Source organism: Sorex fumeus, unplaced genomic scaffold (genome assembly GCF_029834395.1).
Source record: "Sorex fumeus unplaced genomic scaffold, SorFum_2.1 ptg000072l, whole genome shotgun sequence".
In the NCBI taxonomy this organism is placed as follows: Eukaryota; Metazoa; Chordata; class Mammalia; order Eulipotyphla; family Soricidae; genus Sorex; species Sorex fumeus.
The window spans coordinates 14272932-14297625 of NW_026606129.1; the positions used below are offsets into that span (position 1 = coordinate 14272932).

Consider the following 24694-nt stretch of genomic DNA (forward strand, 5'->3'; position numbering starts at 1 on the left):
CTCGCCTGGGGGCGGGCCCAGGGCGGGGCTACATCTGGGGGCGGGGCCGGGCGGCGGGGCGGCACTGGCCGCGGCGCGGCGCCGGGGCGGTTCCAGGGCGGGGCCTCGCTCGGGGGCGGTTCCAGGGGCGGGGCTTCGCGGGGCGGGGCGAGCGCCTGAGCGGCCGGGCGGGCAGCGGTGGCCCCAGTAGTGTCCCCTCCGCCGGCCGCGCGGTTTCTGGGTACGTGAGGAGGCCCGGTCCGGCCGGGAGCGGCGCCGACACCCTGGAGCAGTCCCCGCCGCCGCCGCCCTCGCGGGCGCAGGCGTCGCCGGGCCCGGCGAGATCGGGGCCCGGCGCCAACCGCCGCCTGGGCAACGTCCGCGGCGCGCCCTTGTCGCCCCCGGGCCGCCGGCCCCGCGTGTCGGCCGCCGGGAGCCCCGAGCGCCGGGAGGAGCTGCGGCGCCGCCTCGTGAGCCTCATCGAGGGCAACCGGGTGATGATCTTCGGCAAAAGTTACTGCCCGCACTGCACGCGGGTAGGCGGGGCCGGGGACGGCGCGAGGGACGGCGCGGGGGACAACGCGAGGGGCTCCGGGACGGAGCGGAGCGCCGGGGACTGGCGCGTGGGGGCGTGGGGGGCAGCGCGGGGGTCGCGGGGGACAGCGCGAGGGGCGCCGGGGACGGGGCGGGGTGCGCGAGGAGGAACAGCGCGGGGGGCGCGGGCTCAGCCTCCCTCCCGCAGCGCCGCGGGCTGGGTTTGGGGGCGTCCGTGTCGGTCCCTACCGCGGGCGCGAGCCGGAGGTCTAAGGAGAGCGCGGCGGCCCGGGTCCTGGCGGGATGACAAGTGTCCACGCACTGTCCCCCCAGCTGCCTAGACTCTTGCCCACTTGCTTTTGGGACCCTGGTGCGGGGTTGAATTCTCTCTCCCCTGCGGTTCCCTTGGTGTTGCCTGATTTTGTCAATTTTAACAGGGAAGAAGAAAGATCTTTTGTTTTTTATTATTAGTTAATTATTATTATTATCGTCATCACCTTCATTTTCGGCTTGGAGGCCACACCCGGCTATGCTTGGACCATATCCTCCTTCCTCTCTGTTTAGTGGTCACTCCTGGCAGTGCTCCTCAGACCGTATGGGATGCTGGGAATTGAGCCCCAGCCAGCCACGTGGGAGCAGCTTTACCTGCTGTTCTCCTGTCTCCAGCTCCACGTTGTTCATTTTTATTTATTTATTTATTAATGTTTTGTCCTGATGAGAATGATAAGAGGACAGATTCCGACAGGCTCTGACTGGAACCAAATGCCACTTCCTACCAGCTGACCTTATCCAAGTCACCAACCTCTTCCTGGTCCAGGTTTCAAGTCTTATAAGATGGTTGGGAGGATTATGTGGGGTGATCTGGGGCATTTTGCTTGCCTCACACACGCCCTTTGGAAGGCGAGCTAGGAGTGCCACATTACTTCCGTGGGCACATGCTTCAGAGCTTTATACTAACCCATTTAGAAATAATTTGTTGGGAAATCAATTTATCCATGTCAAATTGTTGACAATAATTTGATTATTTGATATTATGTATTTTGATATTATTTGATAATGATATGATTAATTTGATATTATTATAATTTGATAATAAGATGGGTCCTTCTGGTATTTTGTACTTGACGTCACATTCTCAGGAAGGTGAATCAGCCCCTGAGGATGCATAACCCTTTGGGTTAGGTTCTTGACATTGTGGAGCGGGCTCTGATTTTTACATTTATTTCAAAATTGACTTTACCCCATGTTGTCTCAGAAAATGCACGTATCCTCTGAATGCATTTTTTTTCTTTTTGGGTCACACCTGGCGATGCACAGGGGTTACTCCTGGCTCTGTACTCAGGAATCACTCCTGGCGGTGCTCAGGGAACCATATGGGATGCTGGGAATCAAACCCAGGTTGCCCCGTGCAAGGCAAACGCCCTCCCCACTGTGCTATCGCTCCAGCCCCCCTTCTGTATGCATTTTAAGAGATACTGAAGCAGCATGAGGTGAACCCTTCTTGGATGCTAATGAAGTGCCCTCCATCCCTTTCAGGGCTAAACTCAATCCAAAATTTCTTGCTCTGTAGAGTTTTACCAAATCCTTGTTTCTCCTCACACTATTGTGTGTCTTTTGGCTGTTTGGTACCTTCTGTACGCAGCATCGTGCCTGTACCTTCCACATTGCTCAGCCCCGAGTTAGGGTTTCCCAGATCAGTGCATGCCGGTATCTGTAGCTTGTTAATGATTCATTCCTCAGTGTGATGACTCACACCCCAGTGTAGCGATTCTCCTGCCCCAATGCTGTAGTTTGGAGCCCTATTAAAGAAGATAGAAAAACAATAGGGCTCTGCCTATTGTCGACTTAGACAAAAAGCAAGAGGTTATTTCACCAATAAAACGGGTCTATTTGCACGCAGCAGCCAGAAGGCAATGTGGGAAGGGCAGTCTCCCAGCGAGAACACCCCCCCCCCCCCCCGCTTGTCTGGACCAAATCTTGCATCCTATCCGGGAACCCTGGAAAGCTGTGGCGGGAACAGTTCCTGCTTTCTTCTGCTGGGGCAGGGGAGCAGCTTGCTTTCCCCTCGACATGCAGGCGTGCTGGATCCTGTAGTGTGCTTATCGCTGGTGCGTGGGAACCCCTCCAGCCACCCAGCCTCATTTAAATAGCGTTTCTATGAGCCACTGGGAGAGCACAGGGATGATGGTGCTTGCCTGCCAGTGGGCACACCCTGGTTCAATTGCAGGCATGGAACTAGGGCCCGCGGTACCGCCCGGAGTGATCCTGGAACACAGAGCCAGGAGAAGCACTGTTGGGTGTGACCCAACTCATCCTTCCCCTAAATAGCATTTCTGTGTATGAAGTTTTACATCTCCCCAGATTCATCAAGGTCTATCTCTCTCTGAACAAGTTTTTGATGGCGCATCAGGTTTATTCTCGATTCAGACTCCTTTTTGTGAGCAAGGACCTTTCTTAGGTCATTCTCACATTGGGGGTGTTTTGTTTTTGAGTCACACCCAGCGATGCTCTGGGGGTTACTCCTGGCTCTGTACACAGGGATTGCTCCTGGCAGTGCTTGAACTTTGGTCAGGGTAGGGTAAATGTCCTCCCTGCTGTGCTAGTGCTCCAGCCCCGATGTGTTAGGAACTTCTTGAAGTCACCTTAGAGTTGAAGGAGTTGAAAGAAAGATGCTGTTGGCGCTTGTTATCGAGGTCTGTGACCTATTAGGAGGTGACATTTGGGAAAGAGTCTCATTGTGGATTAGCCTTACCTTAGGGTCCCTATAAACGGCACATAGACCCCTCAGGAATTGGTGATTTCTGTAGACATGTCCCATGAATTGAAGTGTCTGCTTCCCGTGAACTTTGGTGGCATCATGTACCGTTTGCACTTGATCGAGATGCTTCCTGGGGGGCTGTCATCTTTCTGGAGGTGTCTTTTCAGGAGATGGAATCATTAGGTGGCCTGGGAGTTGTTTAAAGTCTTTATTTCCTTGGAAGGGTTCTGTGAACACGTCATTCAACTTGCTCCACAAGACCACAACAGTTTTTGATAGAAGCATCTTAGGCTTCTCCAATGCTGATGTGTCTCTTCTGTAGCCAGCTCTGACTCAAAAGAGGCAAGGGCGAGGTGCGTTGGGCACCTTGGGACTGTCTCCAAGGGAGAGAGTTTATGAGTATGAAAGGGATAGACCTAAGATTTAGAAGGCCCTAAGTCAAGGGTTTTGGGTCAAGTGTTTTGAAGGTTGTCAACACGTTTGACCAATGAAGTTCTGTTTTGTTTTCACATAATATTTTTTGATGCATTGAATGAAACCAGAGGACTTGGGATGGTGAGCACAAGTGAAAATGTGAAACTGGCCAAATGGCATAAACTTGGAAACGAATTCCATGATCATTGTGGATCTCTGGAGGGGCTCCCCAGGCAGGGATGATTTTTCCAGAAGAACTGGGACCACTGAAGAGGGAACTGCCTGTTCACCAGGCAAGGCCGTGCCAAGTCAGAAAACATACAGACTGTGACTAAAACTTGGATATTTATGAGATTGGGGCAACCGTATAAAATCCAATTACCACACTTCCAATGACACATTATGCAATTAAAATGTTCTGGAGCATTAGGAACAGGCTTTTTTGGATTGGATTTGGGACAGGTGGGACAAGTTAGGTCAGCACTGTTTGCAGCCTTATTACTATTTCCCCATCGATATTGATCCATCAGTGCCATTGTTTTCATGACGGGCCAAAGGATTAATTCATATAAGGAGGTCAGGAGTGACCATTATAGAGACTGTAGCACAAGCAAGTTGTTACTTGGTTCAAACTGTACCAAATCTTCAAAAAGATTTCTTTGTATGTCACGCTGACAGTTGTTCAACTTTCTTTTTTTTTTTTAATTTTTATTAGTGAAACACCATGAGGCACAGTTGTAGACTTACAAATTTTTGTGCTTGGATTTCAATTATACAATGATCAAGTACCCATCCCTCCACCAGTGCCCATTTCCCACCACCACAGGTCCCAGTATCCCTCCCGCCCCCCATCCCCCCCGTCCCACCCTGCCTCTGTGGCAGGATATTCCCCCTTGTTCTCTCTCTCTTCTTTTGGGTACTGTGTTTTGCAAGAGAGGCTTTGAGTGGCAATCATGTTTGGTCTGTTGTCTACTTTCAGCATGCTTCTCCCATCCTGGGAGGATCCTCCCAACACCCTTTATTTGGTGCTCCCTTCTCTATCTGAGCTGCCTTTACCCCTAGAGTGTGTGGCTGGCCTCCAAGCCATGGAGTAAACCTCCTGGTATTTATCTTGGCTATTCTTGGATGTTAGTCTCCTATTTTGTTACTTTATGTTCCCCAGATGAATGCAATCTTTCTATGTCTGTCCGTCTCTTTCTGACTCATTTCGCTTAGCATGATACTTTCCATGTACCACTTGTATGTAATACCACTTGTATGTAAATTTCATGACTTCATCCTTTCTAACAGCTACATAATACTCCACAGTTGTTCAACTTTCAATCTTCTTTTTCTGGGGCCAACCATTGGGATTCTGTAGCCAGTTCTCCTAGGTTAACATTCAGGAAAATGGCTCTTTGAACCATGACACGAGTCAGCAGCCTTTGGTTCCTGGAACTGTCAGCAGGGAGATTCCTGTGGCTTCCAGAGAGTCCACTTTAGAATACCCTGAAATCTTAATAATAGCGAAGGCAGCAGTAAGCATACAGCATCTACTGATTCCCAAACCCAGAAGCCACCTAACTTCCTCACCTCTGGAAGTTATGAAACCATGTTGCTTCCCCAACATTCCAAAGCCCTGGACTTCTCCACTGCCACTTGTCCTGTAAGTGTTGGTAGTTTTGTCCTTGGCTGGAGCACGGATACAGGATCTCAACATTCACGAGACGGTGTCAGTCTCTCTCTCTCTCTCTCTCTCTCTCTCTCTGTTGTACCAATTTGACTTGCCTTGCACGAGGCCGACTGGCCCACCCGGGTTCGATTCCTCCACCCCTCTCCGAGAGCCCAGCAAGCTACCGAGAGTATCTCGCCCGCATGGCAAAGCCTGGCAAGCTACCCGTGATGTATTCGATATGCCAAACACAGTAACAGTAAGTTTCACAATGATGATGTTACTGGGCCCGCTCGAGCAAATCAGTGAACAGAGGGAGGACAGTGACAGTGACAGTGACTTCCCAGTAGTAGTACGATGTTACTGTACATCCCTACCAGCATTTGATACTTAATAGTTGTCATTCATCATACCAGTCACAGAATCGCTGAGCAACCAGTGATACTCAGGGGTTACTCCTGGCTCTGAACCAGGGCGGTGCTCAAGGGAACCTGTGGGATGCCGGGGCTGGAACCCGGGAGGGCTACATGCGAGGCAGGCATGCTCCCTACAGTCCCATCACTCCAGCCCTGCTTACTCCCTTTTAGAGGTGATTGTTGCTCCTGTGCCCAGAGACTCACATCCTTCCCCCTGCAAGGCCTGGGCTCTCCATATTTTTTCCAAGAGGCCGGAGCAATAGCACTGTGGGTAGGGCATTTGCCTTGCATGTGGACAACCTGGGTTCCATCTTCAGCATCCCATATGGTCCCCCGAGCACCACCCAGAGTGATCCCTGAGAGCAGAGGCTGAAATCAGCCCTGAGCACCACCAGGTATGTCCCCCCCTCCCCCCACAAAGCCCAAAAGAACAAAAACAAACCAATGAAACTCCCATCCATATTTTTCCTGAGTGTTTATCTTGTCTGGCAGCCCTGCTTCCTCACAGGTTCTAGCACCTTCTCTTTCACTGATTTTGATTGTGTCATGATGTCACCAAAAGCTGCCCAGTGCCTGCCCAGACCCGGTCGACCTCCCACAGATGGCCGTATCTACACAGATCTTTTCTAAGAACCAATCTTGCTCTTATTGATTTTCTCTATTGGTTTTTCTATTCTTTATTTCAGCTGTAATCCTCTTAGTTCATTCTTTTTTTCCCCATTTTTTCTTTTTATAGCTCCTCAAGAAGTAATAACTGTTAGCTGGAGCTCTTTCACAGTACTGCCCGTCCAACAGCTCTGAATCTTGTCTCCTCTCACTGCTTGGACTCAGCTTTGTGAAATCTCGTGTGCGATGTTTCCACTTTTACTTGTCGTTTCCCGCCTGGTTTCTTCTCTGATCTGCTGTTTAAGAAAATTTGTTTCCACATGGTTGGGAATTTAACCTCTGCGGCACATGAAAACTGCTCTCCCTCGTAGGCTGTCTCCCTCTTCCTAGCACAAACCATCTCTTTATGTATTGTGTCCCCCTTGTGATGGTTGCATAGTACTTTCCTGCTTTTCATTTTCAACTCATGTAGGAGAGGAAAAGAATGTCATTGTCAACTGGAGTCACACTGATTCTGCATAGTTGTCCACATTTACCTGCAGTGGGGAGTTTTATATTTGTATCGGACTTCAGATATTTACCTTTGACTTCAACTTCTTGCCTAGCGTTCTCTCATTTCACTTGAAGACCGCCTGGGAGCATTTGGTGGGTAAGGCAGATCTAGTGTTTTTGGAGCTCCTCACCATTTGCTTATCTGGTGAAGTTTTCTCCCTCTTTTATAAAGGAGACCGTTTTGGGTTTTTGGCAAATCCTGAGACATGCTCAATAGAACTGGGAACTGAGGGTGGGAGAGGGACCTTGGCATCATGGTGGAAGGATCCTGGCACTCCGGTGATGTGCTGGTATAGCATCACCACAAGAGTAAGACAATAATCTCAGTGTGTGTGTGTGTGTATGTGTATGTGTGTGTGTGTGTGTGTGTGTGTAGATGACAAAAGATAAGTGAATAAAGATTTTTTTTTGTTCTTGGACCACACCCAGTGGTGTTCAGGGCTTATTCCTGGTTCAGGGATCGTAGGTGGTGGTGGCTCAGGGGACCATATGTTGTGCTAGGGATGAAACCCAGGTGGGCCATGTGCAAGGTAGGTGCCCTATTTTTGTATTTTCACTCTGCCCTTGAATAAAGAACTGGATTTTTTAATTTGGGGGGATTTGGTGGCCACAGAAAGTGATGCTCAGGGGTTACTCTTGTCTCTGAACTCAGGGATCACTTCTGGTATTGCTCAGGGGAACCCTCTGGGATGCCGGAGATCAAACCCAGGTCAGCTGTTTGCAAGGCAAGCACCCTGTCCATTGTGCTTTGTCTCCAGCCCCTGAATAAAAAACTAAGGAGTATCTTGCACATCATAAATAAAGACTCAGCATTAACTGGCTATTCATTAGAGATTAGGGAAAAGTTCCTCATTATTGTTAATATCCATAAATAACCTGTAATCCTTTAATTTACACCTGATGGTAATACTTAACTTAAAAAGAAACTTTTTTTTTTGGCCACACCAACAGTGCTCAGAGCTTATTCCTGGCTCTGTGCCCAGGGACCACTCCTGGTGGGGCTCAGGGGACTGTGTGGTGCTGGGAATCGAATGGAGTTGTCTGCGTGCAAGACAGTAGGTAACCGCTGTGCTGTCTGGCCCGGACAGTGTTTTTTTTCTTAAGTTAACCTATAAAGAAAAATAGAAGTTCTGCTAAGAAAAGAAGATAGTCATAAAGTCTATATATTATATGATTCTACTCATATTAAATTTGAGAGTGGAAGAATCTATACACATTAAATATAAATTGGTGGTTTTAGAGGCCTGGGAATGGGAGGAGAACTAAGGAATCATGGTTTGCTTGAGTGGTGGAAAGACCCGAAAACTGTCTATGGGGTGGTTGCACATAGCTGTGACACTGTCACTGTCCTCCCATTGTTCATCGATTTGCTCGAGCGGGCCCAGTAACATCTCCATTTTGAGACTTGTTGTTACTGTGCTTGGCATATTGAATGTACTCTCGGTAGCTTGCTACTAAAATTCACTGCTACTAAAATTCACTGAATTACACACTCCGAATGGGCAGTTGTGTGGCGTACAAGCACAATAAAGCTGCAAAACCCGACATTTTTAGGGGCTGGAGAGATAGTACAGCGGTCAAGGTGCCTTGCATGCAACGGACTTGGGTTCAATCCCTGGCACAGCCAGGAGTAAGCCCCGCAGCGTAGCCAAGCACAGCCCCCAGACCCACACTCCCCACTGCATTCAGAATCGAAAATTTTTACATATTCAGCCCAGGTTCTATCCCCAGCATCCCATGTGGTTCCCCAAGCCTTCCAGGTGTGAACCCTGAGCGCAGAGCCAGTAGTAAACCCTGAGCACGGTCGGGTGTGACCCGTAAAAGTATTTAAAAAATTGGGCCAGAGCGATAGCACAGCGGGTAGGGTGTTTGCCTTGCTCGCGGCCGACCTGGGTTCGATCCCCGGCATCCCATATGGTCCCCCAAGCACCACCAGGAGTAATTCCTGAGTGAAGAGCCAGGAATAACCCCTGAGCATCGCTGGGTGTAACCCCAAAAGAAAAAAAAGTATTTAAAAAATCACGATCACGATCATCCTGTTGTTCGTCGATTGCCTCAAGCAGGCACCAGTAACGTCTCCTTCACCCTAGCCCTGAGATTTTAAAAAGTGCCATATTCAAGGCTCTTTCAGAGTTAGGAAAATGAGACCCATCATTGTTACCAGTATTTGGCATATTGGGTTTGCCACGGGGAGTTTGCCAGACTCTGCCATGTGGGCAGGTTACATTCAGTAGCCTGCCAGGTTGTCCAAAGTAAGAACGAGATAATAAGATGTCCAGGAGCTGGGTTTTATAGTCTCTGGGTCTTGGCCATTGATGGAATTACACGGCGCCAGGGGGTCAGTTGGTGGGTGTGACCCCTGCCTACTGGAAGATGGAGGATCTGGGTGGAGGATGCTCAGCCCCGGTCCAAGCAGGCTTGGAGATCTCAGCCCCGGGACCCGCACGCCTTTGTTCCTCTGCCAGTACCTTCATGCGTGTGGAGAGTGGTCTCAGCATGGTGGTGGCTGGTTCTGGAGGTCTTCGACTGCTGGAGCCCAGCTGGGGGCGGGGAGGGAAACTCAACCCGCCCCCCTCCAAGGGGCCCCAGCAAGGACAGCCAGGCGCGGGGGCAGGAGACTCTGTGCTGTTCTCTTCTGGGTTTTATAGTCTCTGGGTCTTTAAAAAATAAAAAAAATGTGGGTCCTTTCCTGTGCCTCAGTCTTCCCTGAGTCTGGTCATGTGCAGTTGGCATACAGCCCTAGGGCTTCCGTGCACTGACTACTGAGGTGTCTGAAAGGGTGTCGGGCCCCCACTGCGGTTCTGTATTACCTCCTGCCCCGGGTCTCTGCAGGCTGCAGGTGGATTCCAGGAGCCTTGTCCGTGAGCTTCCCTGGGGCTTCCCAAACTCACCAGGCTCACCACCCACTTTCCAGAAAAGAAATCACGCAGGACTGGCTCCTGGGAATCCACCTTCTTTTAGGTTTTGGTTTTGTTTGGGAGTCACTCCCGACGGTTGTCCGGGCTCAGCACGTGGGGAATCCCACCTTCTTTAAGTGAACAGACAGAAGAGCACCCAGTGCACCCGGGCTCCCACCAGCCCCTGCACTGCCAGCTTTGCGCACGGTGGGCACCACAGCCCCAGTCCTGGAATTGCGGCCGTTTTACCACCTGAATGAAGTGACTGTCACAGGCCTCAGCCTTCATCACAGATGCGACATCTCTGGAACTCCTGCTTTGCATTCAGGAGTCCGGATTGAGTCACCAGAGCACGGGAGCACCCGGAGAACTGCCTGGAGCACCCGCTAGGCTGCAGCTGCCACCCCCTCCCACCCCCACTCCCGCCCTCCGCCCCACCCCTTCCCCACATCCCAGGAATAAGAAATAGAGAAGTGAGTTGTTTTAGTTGTTTTATTTACTGGGCAGAATGTCCAGCAACATTATCATGAGATCGCTGAGCTGCTTGGAAAAGCTGGTTGCTGCTTCTTAATCAGATTCGAGGCCTTTTCTTGGCATTTCCGCAAACTTTTTTTTTCCTGCTTTCCCTGTTTCTCACGTGCCAATGTGCCCGTGGGGGAACCTTATAGTATTGCATCTTCTCTGAGAAAGGCTCATTATTTTCAAATTTGATTTTCACTGTGCCTTCAGGTTGAGTGGTCTTGCCTGGTCCTGCCTCAAGACCCTTTGTGCTGCTCACTCAGATCTGCTCAGGAGGGACTTCGCGGATGGACCTGGCTTAGGCCTTGGGTGTTTTGAGTTCTCTTTGGTTCTTTTTTGGGTTTTGGATTTGGGGCCATACCCAGCAGTGCTCAGGGGTTTCTCCTGGCTTTGCAACCAAGGATCACTCCAGCTGGTGCTCGGTGGACCCTATGGGATGCCGGAGATCAAACCACGTGTAAGGCAAGCGCCCGCCCCACTATGCTATAGCTCCGGCCCTTCGTGCGGCTCCTTTTTATACAGTCCCTGTCTCTTCAGTGCTGTTTCTCTGTTGGATGAGACACCACTGCCTCACCTTCCTTAATCTCTCTAAGCCTTTAATTCTGTGAACGTATTTATAATGGTTCCTTTGTCTATTCAGTTTGCTTTCAAAGGTGCTTTCTCCTTGTAGCATTTTTTCCCTTGTGGGCACAGCTTATATTCCTGTTCATATATCTAGTAAATGATTTTTTTTTAAATCTTCCCTTTTAATTTTTATTTATTTTTACCTTTTTTTTTTTTTAAATTTTGGGCCACACTCAGCAATGCTAAGAGTTTACTCCTGGCTCTGCACTCAGGAATCACTCCTGGCAGTGTTCGGGGGATCATATGGGATACCGGGGATCCAACCCTGGTCAGCCACGTGTAAGGCAAATGCCCCACCCCCTGTCCTGTCTCTCCGACCCCTCTAGTAAACTGTCCTGCTGAGAGACCTGGGCATTTGGTGCTGAGTCACTACTCCAGAGGCTGAACGCCCCCAGCCTGTGGCTGGCTTTAGTCGGTGACGTGGGTCATACTGGCTGTTTGCTGCCGAGGTGCTGCTGACAGATGTCCCTCTCCTAGAGGCACAACTTGAGTTGGGGCTGTCACTTGGGAGGCGAATGTCAGCCGGGACTTTCTCTGACGGCTTGTTTTCTGTCTTTTGGCACGAGTTCCATGGCTGACGCTCATAACCATGCGTTTCTTCCCCTTTCTTCTCTCCCCTCCCATCTTCCTCCTCCCTTTCCTTCTCTCCCATTCCCTTCCCCTCCCCTCCCATCCCTTTCTCCTCCCTTTCCCTCCACTTCCCTCCCCTTCCCTTTCCATCTTTCTTTTTTCTCAGCAGACCATTTGGGATCATGGGATTGACCCTGGGTTGGGTGTGTGTGTGTGTGCAAGGCAAATGCTCTACCCACTGTGCTATCTCTCTGGCCCTCAGAAGGGCTGTTCTTTTTTTTTTTTCCTAATTTTTATTAGTGAAACACCATGAGGTACAGTTGTAGACTTACAAATTTTTGTGCTTGGGTTCCAATTATACAGTGATTGAGTACCCATACCTCCACCAGTGCCCATTCTCCACCACCAATGATCCCAGAATCCCTCCCACCCCTCCTTCCCCCCATCCCATCTCACCTCTGTCGCAGGGCATTCCCTTTTGTTCTCTCTCTCCTTTTGGGTGCTGTGGTTTGCAAAAGAGGCATTGAGTGGCAATCATGTTCGGTCTATAGTCTACTTTCAGCATGCATCTCCCATCCTGGGAGGATCCTCCCAACACCCTTGATTTGGTGCTCCTTTATCTGAGCTGCCTTTTCAGAAGGGCTGTTCTTTCTGTGTCTTTTCCTGGTTCTCCGTTAACTCTCTGGCCCCCCAGTTCAGTTTATTGCTCCAACAGAGCTTTCGGCCTCCTCTCCACACCGTGCCACTGTTGAAAAACAGCTGACGTGCATTAGTGTAAAGTCAATGTGTACAGGAAGATGGTTTCTCACATTTATCATGGAATGGTGGCCACGAAAGGTCCACTTAGCACCCATTAGCTCACACTCAGAGTTGACACAAGGAAATTAAAACATGGTTCTCCTTGCCACGAGAACCCTGGATCGATTCAGAATACCTTCCTCTGGTGACTGAGCACAGACTCTGTGTGCGTGCAGGAGGCCCAGAGCCTGAGCACCACCGGGAGGACCCCCCAGCACAGAGCCAGAAGTAGCCTCCCCTTGCACTGCTAGGTGTGACCCAAAGCCACAAAAAAACCCGACTTCCCACATGTCCTTCGGCTGTGGTCTTTGTGCTACCCATGGGGGCTCCGCCTGGCCCGGAGTTTCTGGTGTTGGCCACTTTCTCCAGCTCTGCTTCTCCCCAGCCTATTCAGGCCATGTCAGCCCTGTGGGTAGAGCAGCGACCCCAGGACTGACTTCTCCCCAAAAGTGAGGGTTGCCCCTTGCTCCGGAGCTGGGCTGGGAACAGTCACCCAGCCCTTGGGGAGAGCCCTGTCTCCTGGGTTTGCCCCGTGGGCGCTAGCCTCAGGTCCTCTTGGCAGACCTCTCCCACTGGCCTGGAAGCTTGTCCTGCCATGGGCTGGGGAGGTGATTAGGGGCCCCATCCCCATCTCTGTGGGCTGGGACCGTAATCTCTGACCCCATGGAGCTCGGTGATTAGGCCACACTTAGCAGGGATTGCAGCCTTTCCGCCTCCGAGTTTTGGAAGCTGGAGCACCCAGGCTGGGATTTCAGGGACCCCTCTTTCTTTCTTTCTTTCTTTCTTTCTTTCTTTCTTTCTTTCTTTCTTTTTTGTTATATTTATTTATTGAATCACTGTGGGAAAAGTTACAAAGCTTTCAAGTTTAAGTCTCTGTCATACAATGATCAAACGCCCTTCCCTTCACCAGTACTTATTTTTCACCACCAAGGACCCCAATATACCCCCTTCCATCCCTCCCGATGCCTGTGAGGTAGATGATTTCTACTTAACTCTCTCTCTACTTTGATTACATTCATTATTTCGACAAAAGATGCACCATTATTGTTGAGAATTTCCCCCCAACAATCAGAACTGCTGAAAAGGCATTGTGAAATAATTTGTTTTCTATAGCTGGTTATGAGAACCATTGCGGCCGCGCGATTTTGGGTTTCTGATATTTTACTAATTAAGTCTGGAAGGATTTCTGCCAAGAGCCAGATAATTATGAGATTGGTTTCTGTGCATCTGGTGCTATGACCGTCCGGAGAGCCGCTCGTGGGGGGCAACTTGTGACCTTGGTAGGGCGTGAAGGACAAGCCGGTACCATCTTTCATCCCATGAGACTGCAGTTGCCCCGTCACCGCCGGCTCATACCTGGCTTTCCAATAAGCTCTGAGGCAGCAGCCACCTTGCTGCTGGGGTGGAAAAAGGCGGAAGGGATAGACACCCATTCCCTCCCAGGGAGGTATGGCACCGTAGTTTAACTCATGGTCCATTCACTTTTCTGCCACAAACTGCCAGGCTCTGGATTAAGACCTTGTGCCAACCCCCCTTTCTTGGCCATGCCCACAACACTGGTACATTCCCCAGGCTTATCCTGGGTGTGGGTGGGAAGGTCAGGGTCTGTGTCGGTGCCTCAGACTTTCTCCGTCCCTGCCGATGACATCTGAGTTTCTGAAAAAAAAAAAAAATTCTTTATTCACCGTCAGGACAACTTAGAGGCTTTAAATGGTTGTTTAAAAAAATAAAATTCAGGGCTGGAGTGATAGCACAGCGGATAGGGCATTTGCCTTGCACACGGCCAACCCGGGTTCGATTCCCAGCATCCCATATGGTCCCCTGAGCACCGCCAGGAGTAATTCCTGAGTGCATGAGCCAGGAGTAACCCCTGTGCATTGCCGGGTGTGACCCAAAAAGCAAGAAAAGAAAATCAGTCAATCAATAAAAATCAATAAATAAATAATATTAAAAAATAATAATAAAATTCTCCGCTAGTAAATATTTGTCAGGAAGCATCTCTACCAAGCTCATACTGATTTTGTCTCAGAAAAAAACATCTTGACTTGATCTCCGTGGTTTTTTTGTGGGGTGCCTTCCACAGCAGGTGGTGTATGGGGGGCACTCCTGGCGGTACTCAGTGACCTTGAGGTGCCAGGGGTAAAATCCAGGGCTCCCATGTGCAAAGCCTGCTCTGCGGCCCTGCAAGCATCTCTCCATCCTCTGAGCTTGATCTTAAGGGCGCAGGACACTGCAGGGGCTCATGTAATGGGGAGGGGTCCAATGAGATAGTGCAGCAGGCACTTGCCTTGCATGCGACCCACTCAGGTTCTATCCCGGCACCATATATAGTGCCCCGGGCCCTGCCAGGAATGATCCCAGAGGGCAGAACCCTAAGCACCAACAGTGTGACATCACTGTTACTGTCACTGTCACTGTCCTCCCATTGTTCCTCGATTTGCTTGAACGGGCCCAGTAATGTCTCCATCTTGAGACTTGTTACTGTGTTTGGCATATTGAATACATCATGAGTAGTTTGCCAGGCTTTGCCATGCAGGCGAGATACTCTCGGTAGCTTGCCGGGCTCTCCGAGAGGGGTGGAGGAATTGAACCCGGCTCGGCAGGGCTGGCTGTGCGCAAGGCAAACGCCCTACCACTGTTCTATCGCTTCAGCCCAGGTGTGACATGAATTAAAAAAAAAAAAGACGAAATGGGAGTGCAGTGGGGGGAAAAGACAGCTATCAAGGTCATCTGCAGTTTCTGCAATTTCAAGGCCGGGGGGGGGGGGGCACTAGGCTGGATGCGAAGACAACTCTTAAATCGCTCCTGCAAAATCGCTGTCATAGATGTGGGTGGCTCAGGCTGAGAGAGTACCTGTGGGGAGCTGGAAAGTTGACCCAGTCCAACAAAGGGAGCTGTTCAGACTTTCTGACGCGCTGGAGTGGGCGGAGAGCGAGATGGCGCAAGACGGGGAGGCCTTTGCATGACTCATGAGCAGGTCTTTGCAAAGTCATCCAAATGCGGATTCTGATCCAGGGTCTGTTTCTGCGTGTCTGACAGCGCCCAGGAGTGCTCCTGGCTTGGAGCTCTGTCCCCTCTCTGTGTAGGAAGGCCCCTGACAGCTGACCTGTGGAATGAAGTAACTGTCCCAAGTCTGCTTCCCCCGCTTGAGGGCAGAGTTTGCGTTCTCTCTGATAGGAGAGTGGCAGACGGGCTCATGGGAGGGAGAAGCGTTTGTGAGTGACCGAAGGAAACCAAAGAGGAAAGATAACATGAGAGAAGAAGAACTCACCTTGGGAATCGTTGGGGTGTCCAGCAGAGAAAGGCGTGTGGCCCAGTTTGAATTCAGAAAAGGGATCAGGGCAAAAGTTATAGGTCTGGAATTCAAAGATAATGGTGGAAACAGAAGTGAGAAGGTGCTCCGAGAGAGTCTGGGCAGATGCTGCAGCGGAGAGGAAGCAGAGGTGCGAACTCAGACTCCTGGAGAGCAGCTGTTTGGTTCTTGCAGTGCTGAGGGTGGAACCCAGGGCCCCATTCAGCCAGGCAAGCGCTCTGCCCCCGCGCCCGTCCCTGGCCCTCCAGTGAGACTGTGGACACCCCTTCTTACTGTGGCCATGTATCATATCTCCCCTTTGAATCTTTGAGAGTGAAACGGAGATGAATTTTTGTTACAGGTGAAAGAACTCTTTTCGTCTCTGGGAGCTGAATATAATGCCTTGGAGCTCGATCAAGTTGGTAAGTGGAGTGGTTAGTACACCTGGTGGATAGTCACAAATGTCCCCAAGGTCGCCTTCTTTCCTGCTCTCTGTTCTGGTCATCTGGCTCTTGTAGCTGGATTGCACAAACTATTTTTGTCTGCATTCAGCCCTGCAGAAAATGCCCCTCTCTATGGTACGCGTGGGTAGCTTCCTCATGGCCATCTTTTGGGTATCTGAGGGCATGGAGCAGGGGTAGCTGGGTGAGCCTGCGAGGGCTCTAGGCCTTTCAGATTAGGTGGTGGAGAAGAGCTCTCTGCTATTTCCTGGTCGTTTTTCCCTCGAGGAGGAACCTCCCCCTCTGGCATTCTTGGCATCGATGCCCCTGCCTGCCTCTAGTGATTCATTTATACATGCAGTCTGGGAGACTTCGTGTGAGCAGAACAGAACATGTTCTCTGCCTTCATGCAACTTCACCAACTTCTTGTCACTCAGTCACCTTCATCAGTGCAGTGTTCTTGAATCTTCGAGATGGTTCTAAAGAGCACACCAAACAAGAGTCACCCTAAGTTAAGGCGTTTTCTTAGGTGGGAGCCCCACTGGCAGTTCTGGGGCCGGCACTCAGTGCCGTGGCCTGAGGATGCTGCTCAGCTCATGGTGGGTCAGGGCTCCCCCAGGTCCTCCCAGCAGTTTTGGGGCCTCTGGGCTACACCCCTTGATGCTCAGGAGGGCATGTGGTGCTGGGGGTGGGACCCTGGTGTCCAGCCTACCTGCCCTGCCGGTGTGTGCTGAGGGGTGGGAGATAAGGCCTTTCCTAATGCAAGGGTCAGAAATGCTTTCCAAGTTGTTGTCGAAGCAGATGCTGTCGTGGTGTTTGCTTTCAGAAGAAGATTCTTCTCCATTTGTCTCAACATAGCCATCTGTCAAACTCTAAGTTAAAATAGCTTATTTAAATGGAAACAGTGGATTGGGCTTTTATTCATTTCTGAGTAGGTGTGAAAGAGTGTGTGTATATGTTGTGTGATTGTATGTGTTATTGTTTTGTGTGTGTGTGTGACGCCAAGGATCAAACCCAGGGCCATATCCAGTCATGTGCTCTCCAGTCATTATCTTTTGGGGTTCCCTGAATTCTCCTGAGTCAACATTCCTGAAGGTACCTACCCCCTGCTTATCAGGAGGGCACCCGTGAGTGTGTGTGTGTGTTATATTAAAGGTTGGGGTGCAGAGGGCTTGAAGGAAACCTCTTAAAGGTCCTATGTATTCTCTTGTCTTTTAGATGATGGGGTCGGCATTCAAGAAGTTCTGACGGAGATGACCAATCAGTCAACGGTGCCCAATGTTTTTGTGAATAAAGTTCACATGGGTGGATACGATCGAACTTTGCAGGTATTAAGAGACTTTGTATGCCCAGGTGCTACTTCTGTACAGGGAGCATTTTTCAGATGCCTGCTTCCTTGTCCTTTCCTTGTAAGATAGCACTGTCCTCCCATTGTCCATCGATTTGCTCGAGCGGGCACCAGTAACATCTCACAACAAATTGTGAGACTTATTGTTACTGTTTTTGGCACATAGAATATGTCACGGGGAGCTTGCCAGGCTTTGCTGTGTGAGCGAGATACTCTCGGTAGTTTGCCGCGCTCTCTGAGAGGGGCGGAGGAATCGAACTCAGGTCGGCCGCGTCCAAAGCAAACGCCTTGCCCGCTGCGCTCCAGCCCTCTTGTAAGATGTAGAAGTGAAAAAAGTGAATAGGCTGGTTGCCAGGTAATCTTGGCCACGAGAAGGGAAATGAGCTGTTTCAGCAACCCTGACTGAGAAACTCAGGAGAAGCTGCTGTTTCCCCCTGGGCTCTTCCGCCCCTCTAGAGGGTGTGAGCAGATGAGGTCAATGCCAAACTCTTGTCTCACGTCAGCCACGTGGGTCTTCCGTCAGAGCCGCTAACTTAGAGGGCATGGTGAGGCCCATTAACGAGAGTTTTGGTTCCTATGGTACAGAAGTTAACAGGAATCACTCACATAAAAAGAAAGCAACGCTTATTGGGGCTGGAGGGATAGTACAGCGGGTGTGGCATTTGCTTTGCACGTGGTTGACCCAGATTCAATCGCCAGCACCCCGTATGGTCCTCCGAACCCCACTAGGGTGATCCCTGAGTGCAGAGCCAGGAATAAGCCCTGAACACTGCCTGGTGTGGGCCCAAATTGAAAACAGATGTTCACTAAGCAAACTCCTTTCTTTATGATTACTTTGATTAACTTTTTGCTCTTACATCCCTTATATTTATGTAACTCTCCCCATTTCTAAGGTTTTTATAAACTCAGTCCATGCTGATTAACATCGGGCATGAATGAATTCTGGGGGTGCGATGGGTTTATGGGCAACACCCAACAGTGCTCAGGGCTTATTCCTGGCTCTGCACCCAGGGGTCACTCAGGGCAGGCTTGGGGGACCACACAGGATATCAGGGATTGAAGCCCGGTCAGCCACATGCAAGGCAAGCTCCCTCCCCGCTGTGCTGTCGCTTGGCCCTGCGAGTGACAGTTTGTGACCTGCGCTCTCACCGCCTTCCTCCTTTCTGAACTGCAGGCACACCAGAGTGGTCTGCTGAAGCAGCTCCTCCAAGGAGAGGCAGGGTACGACTACGACCTCATCGTCCTGGGCGGCGGTTCCGGGGGCCTTGCATGCGCTCAGGTAAGAAGATGCCCGCGAGGTAGTTTCCTGGAAACAGCCACCTCGGACCCTGTGCTGCTGAGACAGACACTAAAGGGGGTGACGTGAGCCAGTGTTGACCAGAGTGGGCCATCCACCACCCGGGGTCTGGGCATGATGATGGTGGCTGGTGTGAGGGGGCAGCTGGGGCCGGGGGCACCATCTGTTGGCTTCAAGATGGTAGAATTCCATGGGGCACTGAGTGGGGGTTTTACCTGAAAAGGGGGCAGTAGGCCCAATAAATTTAAGGCCCCTGGCCCAGAGTGATAATGCAGTGAGTAGAGTGCTTGCCTTGTATGCTGCCAAACTGGGTTCGATCCCTGGTGCCCCATAAAATCCCCTGAGCCCACCAGGAGTGATCCCTGAGTGAAGAGTTGGGAGTAAGTGCAGAGCATCACTGGGTGTGGCCCCCAAGCCAAACAAAAACAATATTTAAAAAAATTGGAGGAGGGGGCGTGGGCTCTGGTCTAACAAAGTTGGTTATCACTCAAGCATGATATTTAGGGGAGATGTTTAGGAGAGAGAAAAATTGGGGGTGTGGTGAAAACACGACGAGATCTTTTTACATGGAGCTTTTTGGTTTTTTTTGTAGGAAGCTGCTGTTTTGGGCAAGAAAGTCCTGGTGCTGGACTTCGTGGTCCCGACCCCCCAGGGCACGTCCTGGGGTAAGCTCTCTCTCTCTGTCCTTGTCCCCAGCCTGTTTCTGATGGGAGGGAACTGAGTCTGCCTAAGATCTCGACCTTGGCGCTTGGCGATTTAGAGAGAAAACAGACAGGACGAAATATTTGCGGAGGGCCTCAGTGCCCCCAGATATGCCTGCGCTGCTGTCCCCGCCTACTGGCTCCCAGCCGTCTCTCTGTCTGTGTTGCCTGTTTCACCGGCCTTGCCTGGACTCTTTTCTGTTTCTCTGTTGGTATGGTAACTGACTGGGATGTCTGGACGGTATCCGAGTGAGTATGTGCGCTTTCCTGGTCAGTCAGATGGGGAAAACGCAGTGTGTGCTCCCCAAACCTTTGCCGCAGGCTCCAGAGGCCGCTCCTGCATCTGCTGATGAGCCGGCAGCCTCGCGCTTTCTGCCTGGGTTTGGCCAGACAGCGGCTCTGGGAGAAGAGGGAGAGGAGCGAGCAGGGAGGGGTCTCGATTCCCCAGCTGCCTCCCTGGACGCTATGACTGGCTCCATCCCCTCCCCTAGGGGGTGCCCCCCACACCCACCGTGGCACTCACCTGTCTCACCATCTCACATCACATGGGGTTAAGGAGAGGCCCTCTTCTGCAACTTCCTGCCCTCATCCCCATAATAGTCTCTCTGTGATAATACCACTGTTACCCTAAGGGTGTCCTTGATAAAAAAAAAAAATCATTCATTGTCATTTGAGCTAGCTCAAAAAAATAGTGCCTTGGGGGCTTTATCAGAGCGATGATACAGGGATTAGGGCACTTGCCTTGCATGCAGTCAACCCGGGTTCAATCCGCAGCATCCCATATGGTCCCCTGAGCCTACCAGGAGTGATCCCTGAGTGCAGAGCCAGGAGTAACCTCTGAGCATCACTAGGTGGGCATTCCCTACCAACAGAAGAAAAAGAAAAATTGCCTTGATTCTTTTAAAATTTTTATTAGTGAAACACCATGAGGTATAGTGTTGAATTACAAATTTTTGTGCTTGGGTTTCAGTTATACAACAATCGAGTACCCATCCATCCACCAGTGCCCATTCTCCAACCACCAATGATCCCAGTATCCCTCCCACCCCCCATTCCTCCCCATCCCACCCCGCCTCTGTGGCAGAACATTCCCTTTTGTTCTCGCTCTCCTTTTGGGTGCTGTGGTTTGCAAAAGAGGCAGTGAGTGGCAGTCATGTTCGGTCTATAGTCTACTTTCAGCATGCATCTCCCATCCTGGAAGGATCCTCCCAACACCGTTTATTTGGTGCTCCCTTCTCTATCTGAGCTGCCTTTTCCCCTAGCGTGTGCGGCTGGCCTCCAAGCCATGGAGTGAACCTCCTGGTACTTATCTCTGCTATTCTTGGATATTAGTCTCCTATTTTGTTACTTTATGTTCCCCAGATGAATGCAGTCTTTCTATGTCTGTCCCTCTCTTTCTGGATCTTTTCATGTAGCATGATATTTTCCATGTAGTACCACTTGTATACAAATTTCATGACCTCATCTTTTCTAACAGCTACATAGTACTCTATTGTGGAGATGTACCAAAGTTTCTTTAACCAGTCATCTGTTCTTGGGCACTCAGGTTTTTCCAGATTCTGGCTATTGTAGACAGTGCTTAATTGCCTTGATTCTTAAGACTTAGACTAATTTACCTTCTTTTGATTTTCTATTGAGTGTGTCTACATTTTTCTTTCTCTTTTCCCTGCCCCTCCTTCCCTTTTCTCTTCCCCTCCAGAAATGTCTGTGTCTGGATTACCCAGAGGCCAGGATCCAAGTGGGTCTCGGCCTCCTGTTCTGCTGTGGGTGGGTGCAGGGACGAGGGTGCCAGGCATTGGGATCTGTTTCCCAGGTGCTGAACCCAGGCAGCCTCTGGTAAAACTACTGGGCTCCAGCCCTGGGGGTTAGTTTGTGTCCTCCAATAGTCCTGATCCTTTCTGTGGGCCAGACCCATTGCATATTTTGGGCCCTGTCCCCAGAAAGCTGCTGATACGCACAGCTGTGATTTTGTTCATCTTAGGTCTCCTTCATGCTCCCTTGCCTCAAAAGTTTGGGTTGAGCTGGGCCAGCTGGAAGTGGCCCCAGGGTCCCCCGAGCACTGCTTGGAAATAAAGTTGGGGTTGTTTGTGTTATTCTGGGGGGTGATGTGGACCATTTCACCCTTTGTTTGTCTATGGTGTCCGTGAAGCCACACCAGCGAAGTCTGAATGGTTCATTCTCTCCTCCAGGTCTTGGCGGGACGTGTGTCAATGTGGGCTGCATCCCGAAGAAACTGATGCACCAGGCCGCCCTTCTGGGACAGGCACTCACTGACTCAAGGAAATATGGCTGGGAGTATAGCAAGCAAGGTGGGTCCAGGGCTATAAGCCCAGCAGGTGGGCCACAGAGAGAGGGCTTGGGGAAGTGCTGGTCTCTCAAGCAGCCAACTGTGGTTCATCCCCAACAGAACATAACAAAAATAGCTCTAGCAAGGAGCAAGAAGGAGGAGCCTTTCGTTATTGTGGTTTGGTTTTTGTTTTGGGCCACACCCAGTGATGCTCAGAGCTTACTCCTGGCTCTGCACTCAGGGATCACTCCTGAGGGGGCTCAGGAGACCGTATGGGATGCTGGGGATTGAACCCAGGTGTACTGCACTCGAGGCAGACACCCTACCCGCTGTGCTATCACATCAGCCCCAGGAGGTGAAGTTTGTTAGAGAAAGACTTGCCCTTGATTTCAGTCATTAAGGCTAGGAATGTGGCTTGCCAGGCAGAGCTATGCTGTGGGCGGGGCCCTGCGGATAAGACCAGTTCTGGGGCCTGGTGTCAGGTCTGGGGTCTGGGGTTGGTGCACACAGAGCCCTATACTCCCCACTGTGCTCCTGCTTTTTGTCTCTTAAAATAATGACCTGATTCTTAAAGTGACGGCTCTCGAGCAGTTACAAATCTTTCTGTGAGAGTCCCCACAAAGCCCCTTGGCCTGGTTCTTTGCAGTGAAGCACAACTGGGAGGTGATGACCGAAGCCATCCAGAACCACATCAGCTCTCTGAACTGGAGCTACAGGCTATCTCTGAGGGAGAAGGCCGTGACCTATGTCAATGCCTTCGGGGAGTTTGTCGAGAGCCACAAAATAAAGGTACTGTGTTCCTCACTCCCACCCGGTCCTGGTGCTTGCTCGGCCAGAAGCCTGCGTGGCATGTTGAAGGCCGAGCGGGCCCTGCCACACGTGTGTCCTTCCCCCATGTTCAGGCCATACCTCTGGCCTGGCTGAAACTGCTGGGGATGTTTTCTGTTTGCTGAAAGAAGGTAGATGCATGGGAGGGGGGGCGCTTAGAGAACTTTTTTCTAAAAAAAGAAATGATAGGCCCAGTGACTTTGGGCCCCTTATTCTAGAACCCCCATGGGTGGCCCTGCTGCAGGGCCTTCCTGCCTGTCCTGCTCCCCAGCCCCCTAAATCTCACCTTTATTTTTTTTTATGTTTTTATATTTTTGCTTTTTGGGTCACACCTGGCAATGCACAGGGGTTCCTCCTGGCTCTGCACTCAGGAATTACTCCTGGGAGCACTCAGGGGACCATATGGGACGCCGGGAATCGAACCCGGGTCGGCCACATGCAAAGCAAACGCCCTACCCGCTGTGCTATCGCTCCAGCCCCTAAATCTCACCTTTAAACCTTCATTAATTTGGACTTTTTAAGTGATATTTTAACGGTATTTATGATATTCTTTAGCGTGTCTGGCTTTTGTTGCGGAGGGGGGGTCACACCTGGTGGGGCTCAGAGCCTCCTCCTAGCAGTGCCGGGAGGACCATTTGCGGTGCCGGGGATTGAACCCAGTCCACAGTGTGCCCTCCCCTCTGTACTGTCTCCCCTTGTCAAACTGAAAACAAACCAGCAATGAGCAGCCTTTACCGTCCACCCAGACCCTGAGCCTTCAGACAGGCCGATTGGCTCCCTGGCGACTGTCTCTGACGTCTGCGTGTCATGTCCCCTCCCTTCCGGTGGCTCCTGACTGCTGGCTGTCCTCGGCACCTCTGGGTGCTGGTGTTGCTGGGATTCCATTCCCCTGACCGCTGTCCCCCCCTTCTGCTCTGCGCTGAGGTTCCGGCGTCCCAGCTCCGGTTTGCTGTGTAGCTGCGGGTCACACTGCCTTCTCTGTCCTGCCATTTCTTCCTTTGTGGCTGATCATGGGTCCAGGGTGTCTGAGGCTCTATGGTATTTGTAGAAAGGGTTCAAGTTTACTTTTCTTTCTTTCTTTCTTTTTTCAAGGCAACCAACAAAAAAAGACAGGAAACCTTCTATACTGCTGCGAAGTTTGTCATAGCCACCGGGGAAAGACCGCGGTATTTAGGGATCCAAGGAGATAAAGAATACTGCATCACCAGGTGAGAGAAATAGGCCCTTCCCCTGGAAACTCGAGTGTGATGGTGTGTTTTCAAGTGCCTTTACTCCCTGTCATATTTCATCCAAGATGTGATTGGATTATGAAGTATACACAGTGCAGCCAGCTAGGTCACTAATTAAATGGAGAAAGAAAACGATCAGATGAATAAGATGGCATTTCTGAACCATGGAGCATATGTTGTATGAGACAGGCGAGAGAGTTCAAGGGCTGGATCGCGGGGACCGAGACCCCCGACACTGGTGGTTCCCCGAGCAATGCTGTGTGTGACAGCCCCTCAAAGCAGGCTGTGTGCTTCTGGGTAAAATTTGGGGATTGCCTGGAAATTTGGTTCTAATCTTCCTGGAGACCAAAAAATATAGTGAAACGCTTGGTTCAGGGGTGTCAGGAGAAGCCACGCTGGTCTTGGTGCTGGGACTGCAAGAGTGTGTTGGGACTGCAAGAGTGTGTTGCCAGGTGGCCAGAGAAGCGACACTGTCCTATGCAGTATCATGCCCTTCAAGTTTATTCAACTGCATACTCCTTAAGAAATTTCATTTTTTCCACTGGTCCAAGTGGTAGTCCAATGGGTAGGGCATTTACCTTGCATGAAGCCGATCCCAGTTCAATCCCCGGCATCTCATATGGTCCTCCAAGCACTGCTGAGGATTATTCCCGAGTACAGAGTCAGGACTGAGCCACTGGGCGTGGCCCCAAAACACCACCACCACCACCACAACAACAACAACAAAAAGAAATTTAATTTTTCATTGGTTTGTTTTCATTGAACTTCGGATAAGCCCACACATCCATGTACAACAGAGAGAAGAGTGTTTCCGGTTATTCCTTAGAGTGGAATCTGAGTATTTTTGAAGGACTTTGCTTGCGACCGACGGATATGTTCGAGACCCCAGGACTGCGCTTCCAGCGCACACTCCCACGGCCGTTCCCTTGAGCGTTTCTGCCCCCCAGCCCCACC

At 50.8% G+C, this 24694-nt stretch overlaps 1 protein-coding gene across 1 annotated transcript in view; it reads left to right on the forward strand.

Moving 5' to 3' along the window:
• The first annotated feature begins 335 nt into the window (after positions 1 to 335).
• Positions 336 to 24694, forward strand: part of TXNRD3 (thioredoxin reductase 3) — a 44266-nt gene continuing 19907 nt past the window's right edge. Inside the window, exons 1-8 of the mRNA XM_056129254.1 lie at positions 336 to 515; positions 15972 to 16032; positions 17269 to 17378; positions 18573 to 18677; positions 19288 to 19360; positions 21586 to 21705; positions 22330 to 22472; positions 23604 to 23719. Of these exons, the coding sequence (XP_055985229.1) occupies positions 477 to 515; positions 15972 to 16032; positions 17269 to 17378; positions 18573 to 18677; positions 19288 to 19360; positions 21586 to 21705; positions 22330 to 22472; positions 23604 to 23719 (767 nt within the window). The 5' untranslated portion in view covers positions 336 to 476. The remainder of the gene's footprint in view (positions 516 to 15971; positions 16033 to 17268; positions 17379 to 18572; positions 18678 to 19287; positions 19361 to 21585; positions 21706 to 22329; positions 22473 to 23603; positions 23720 to 24694) is intronic.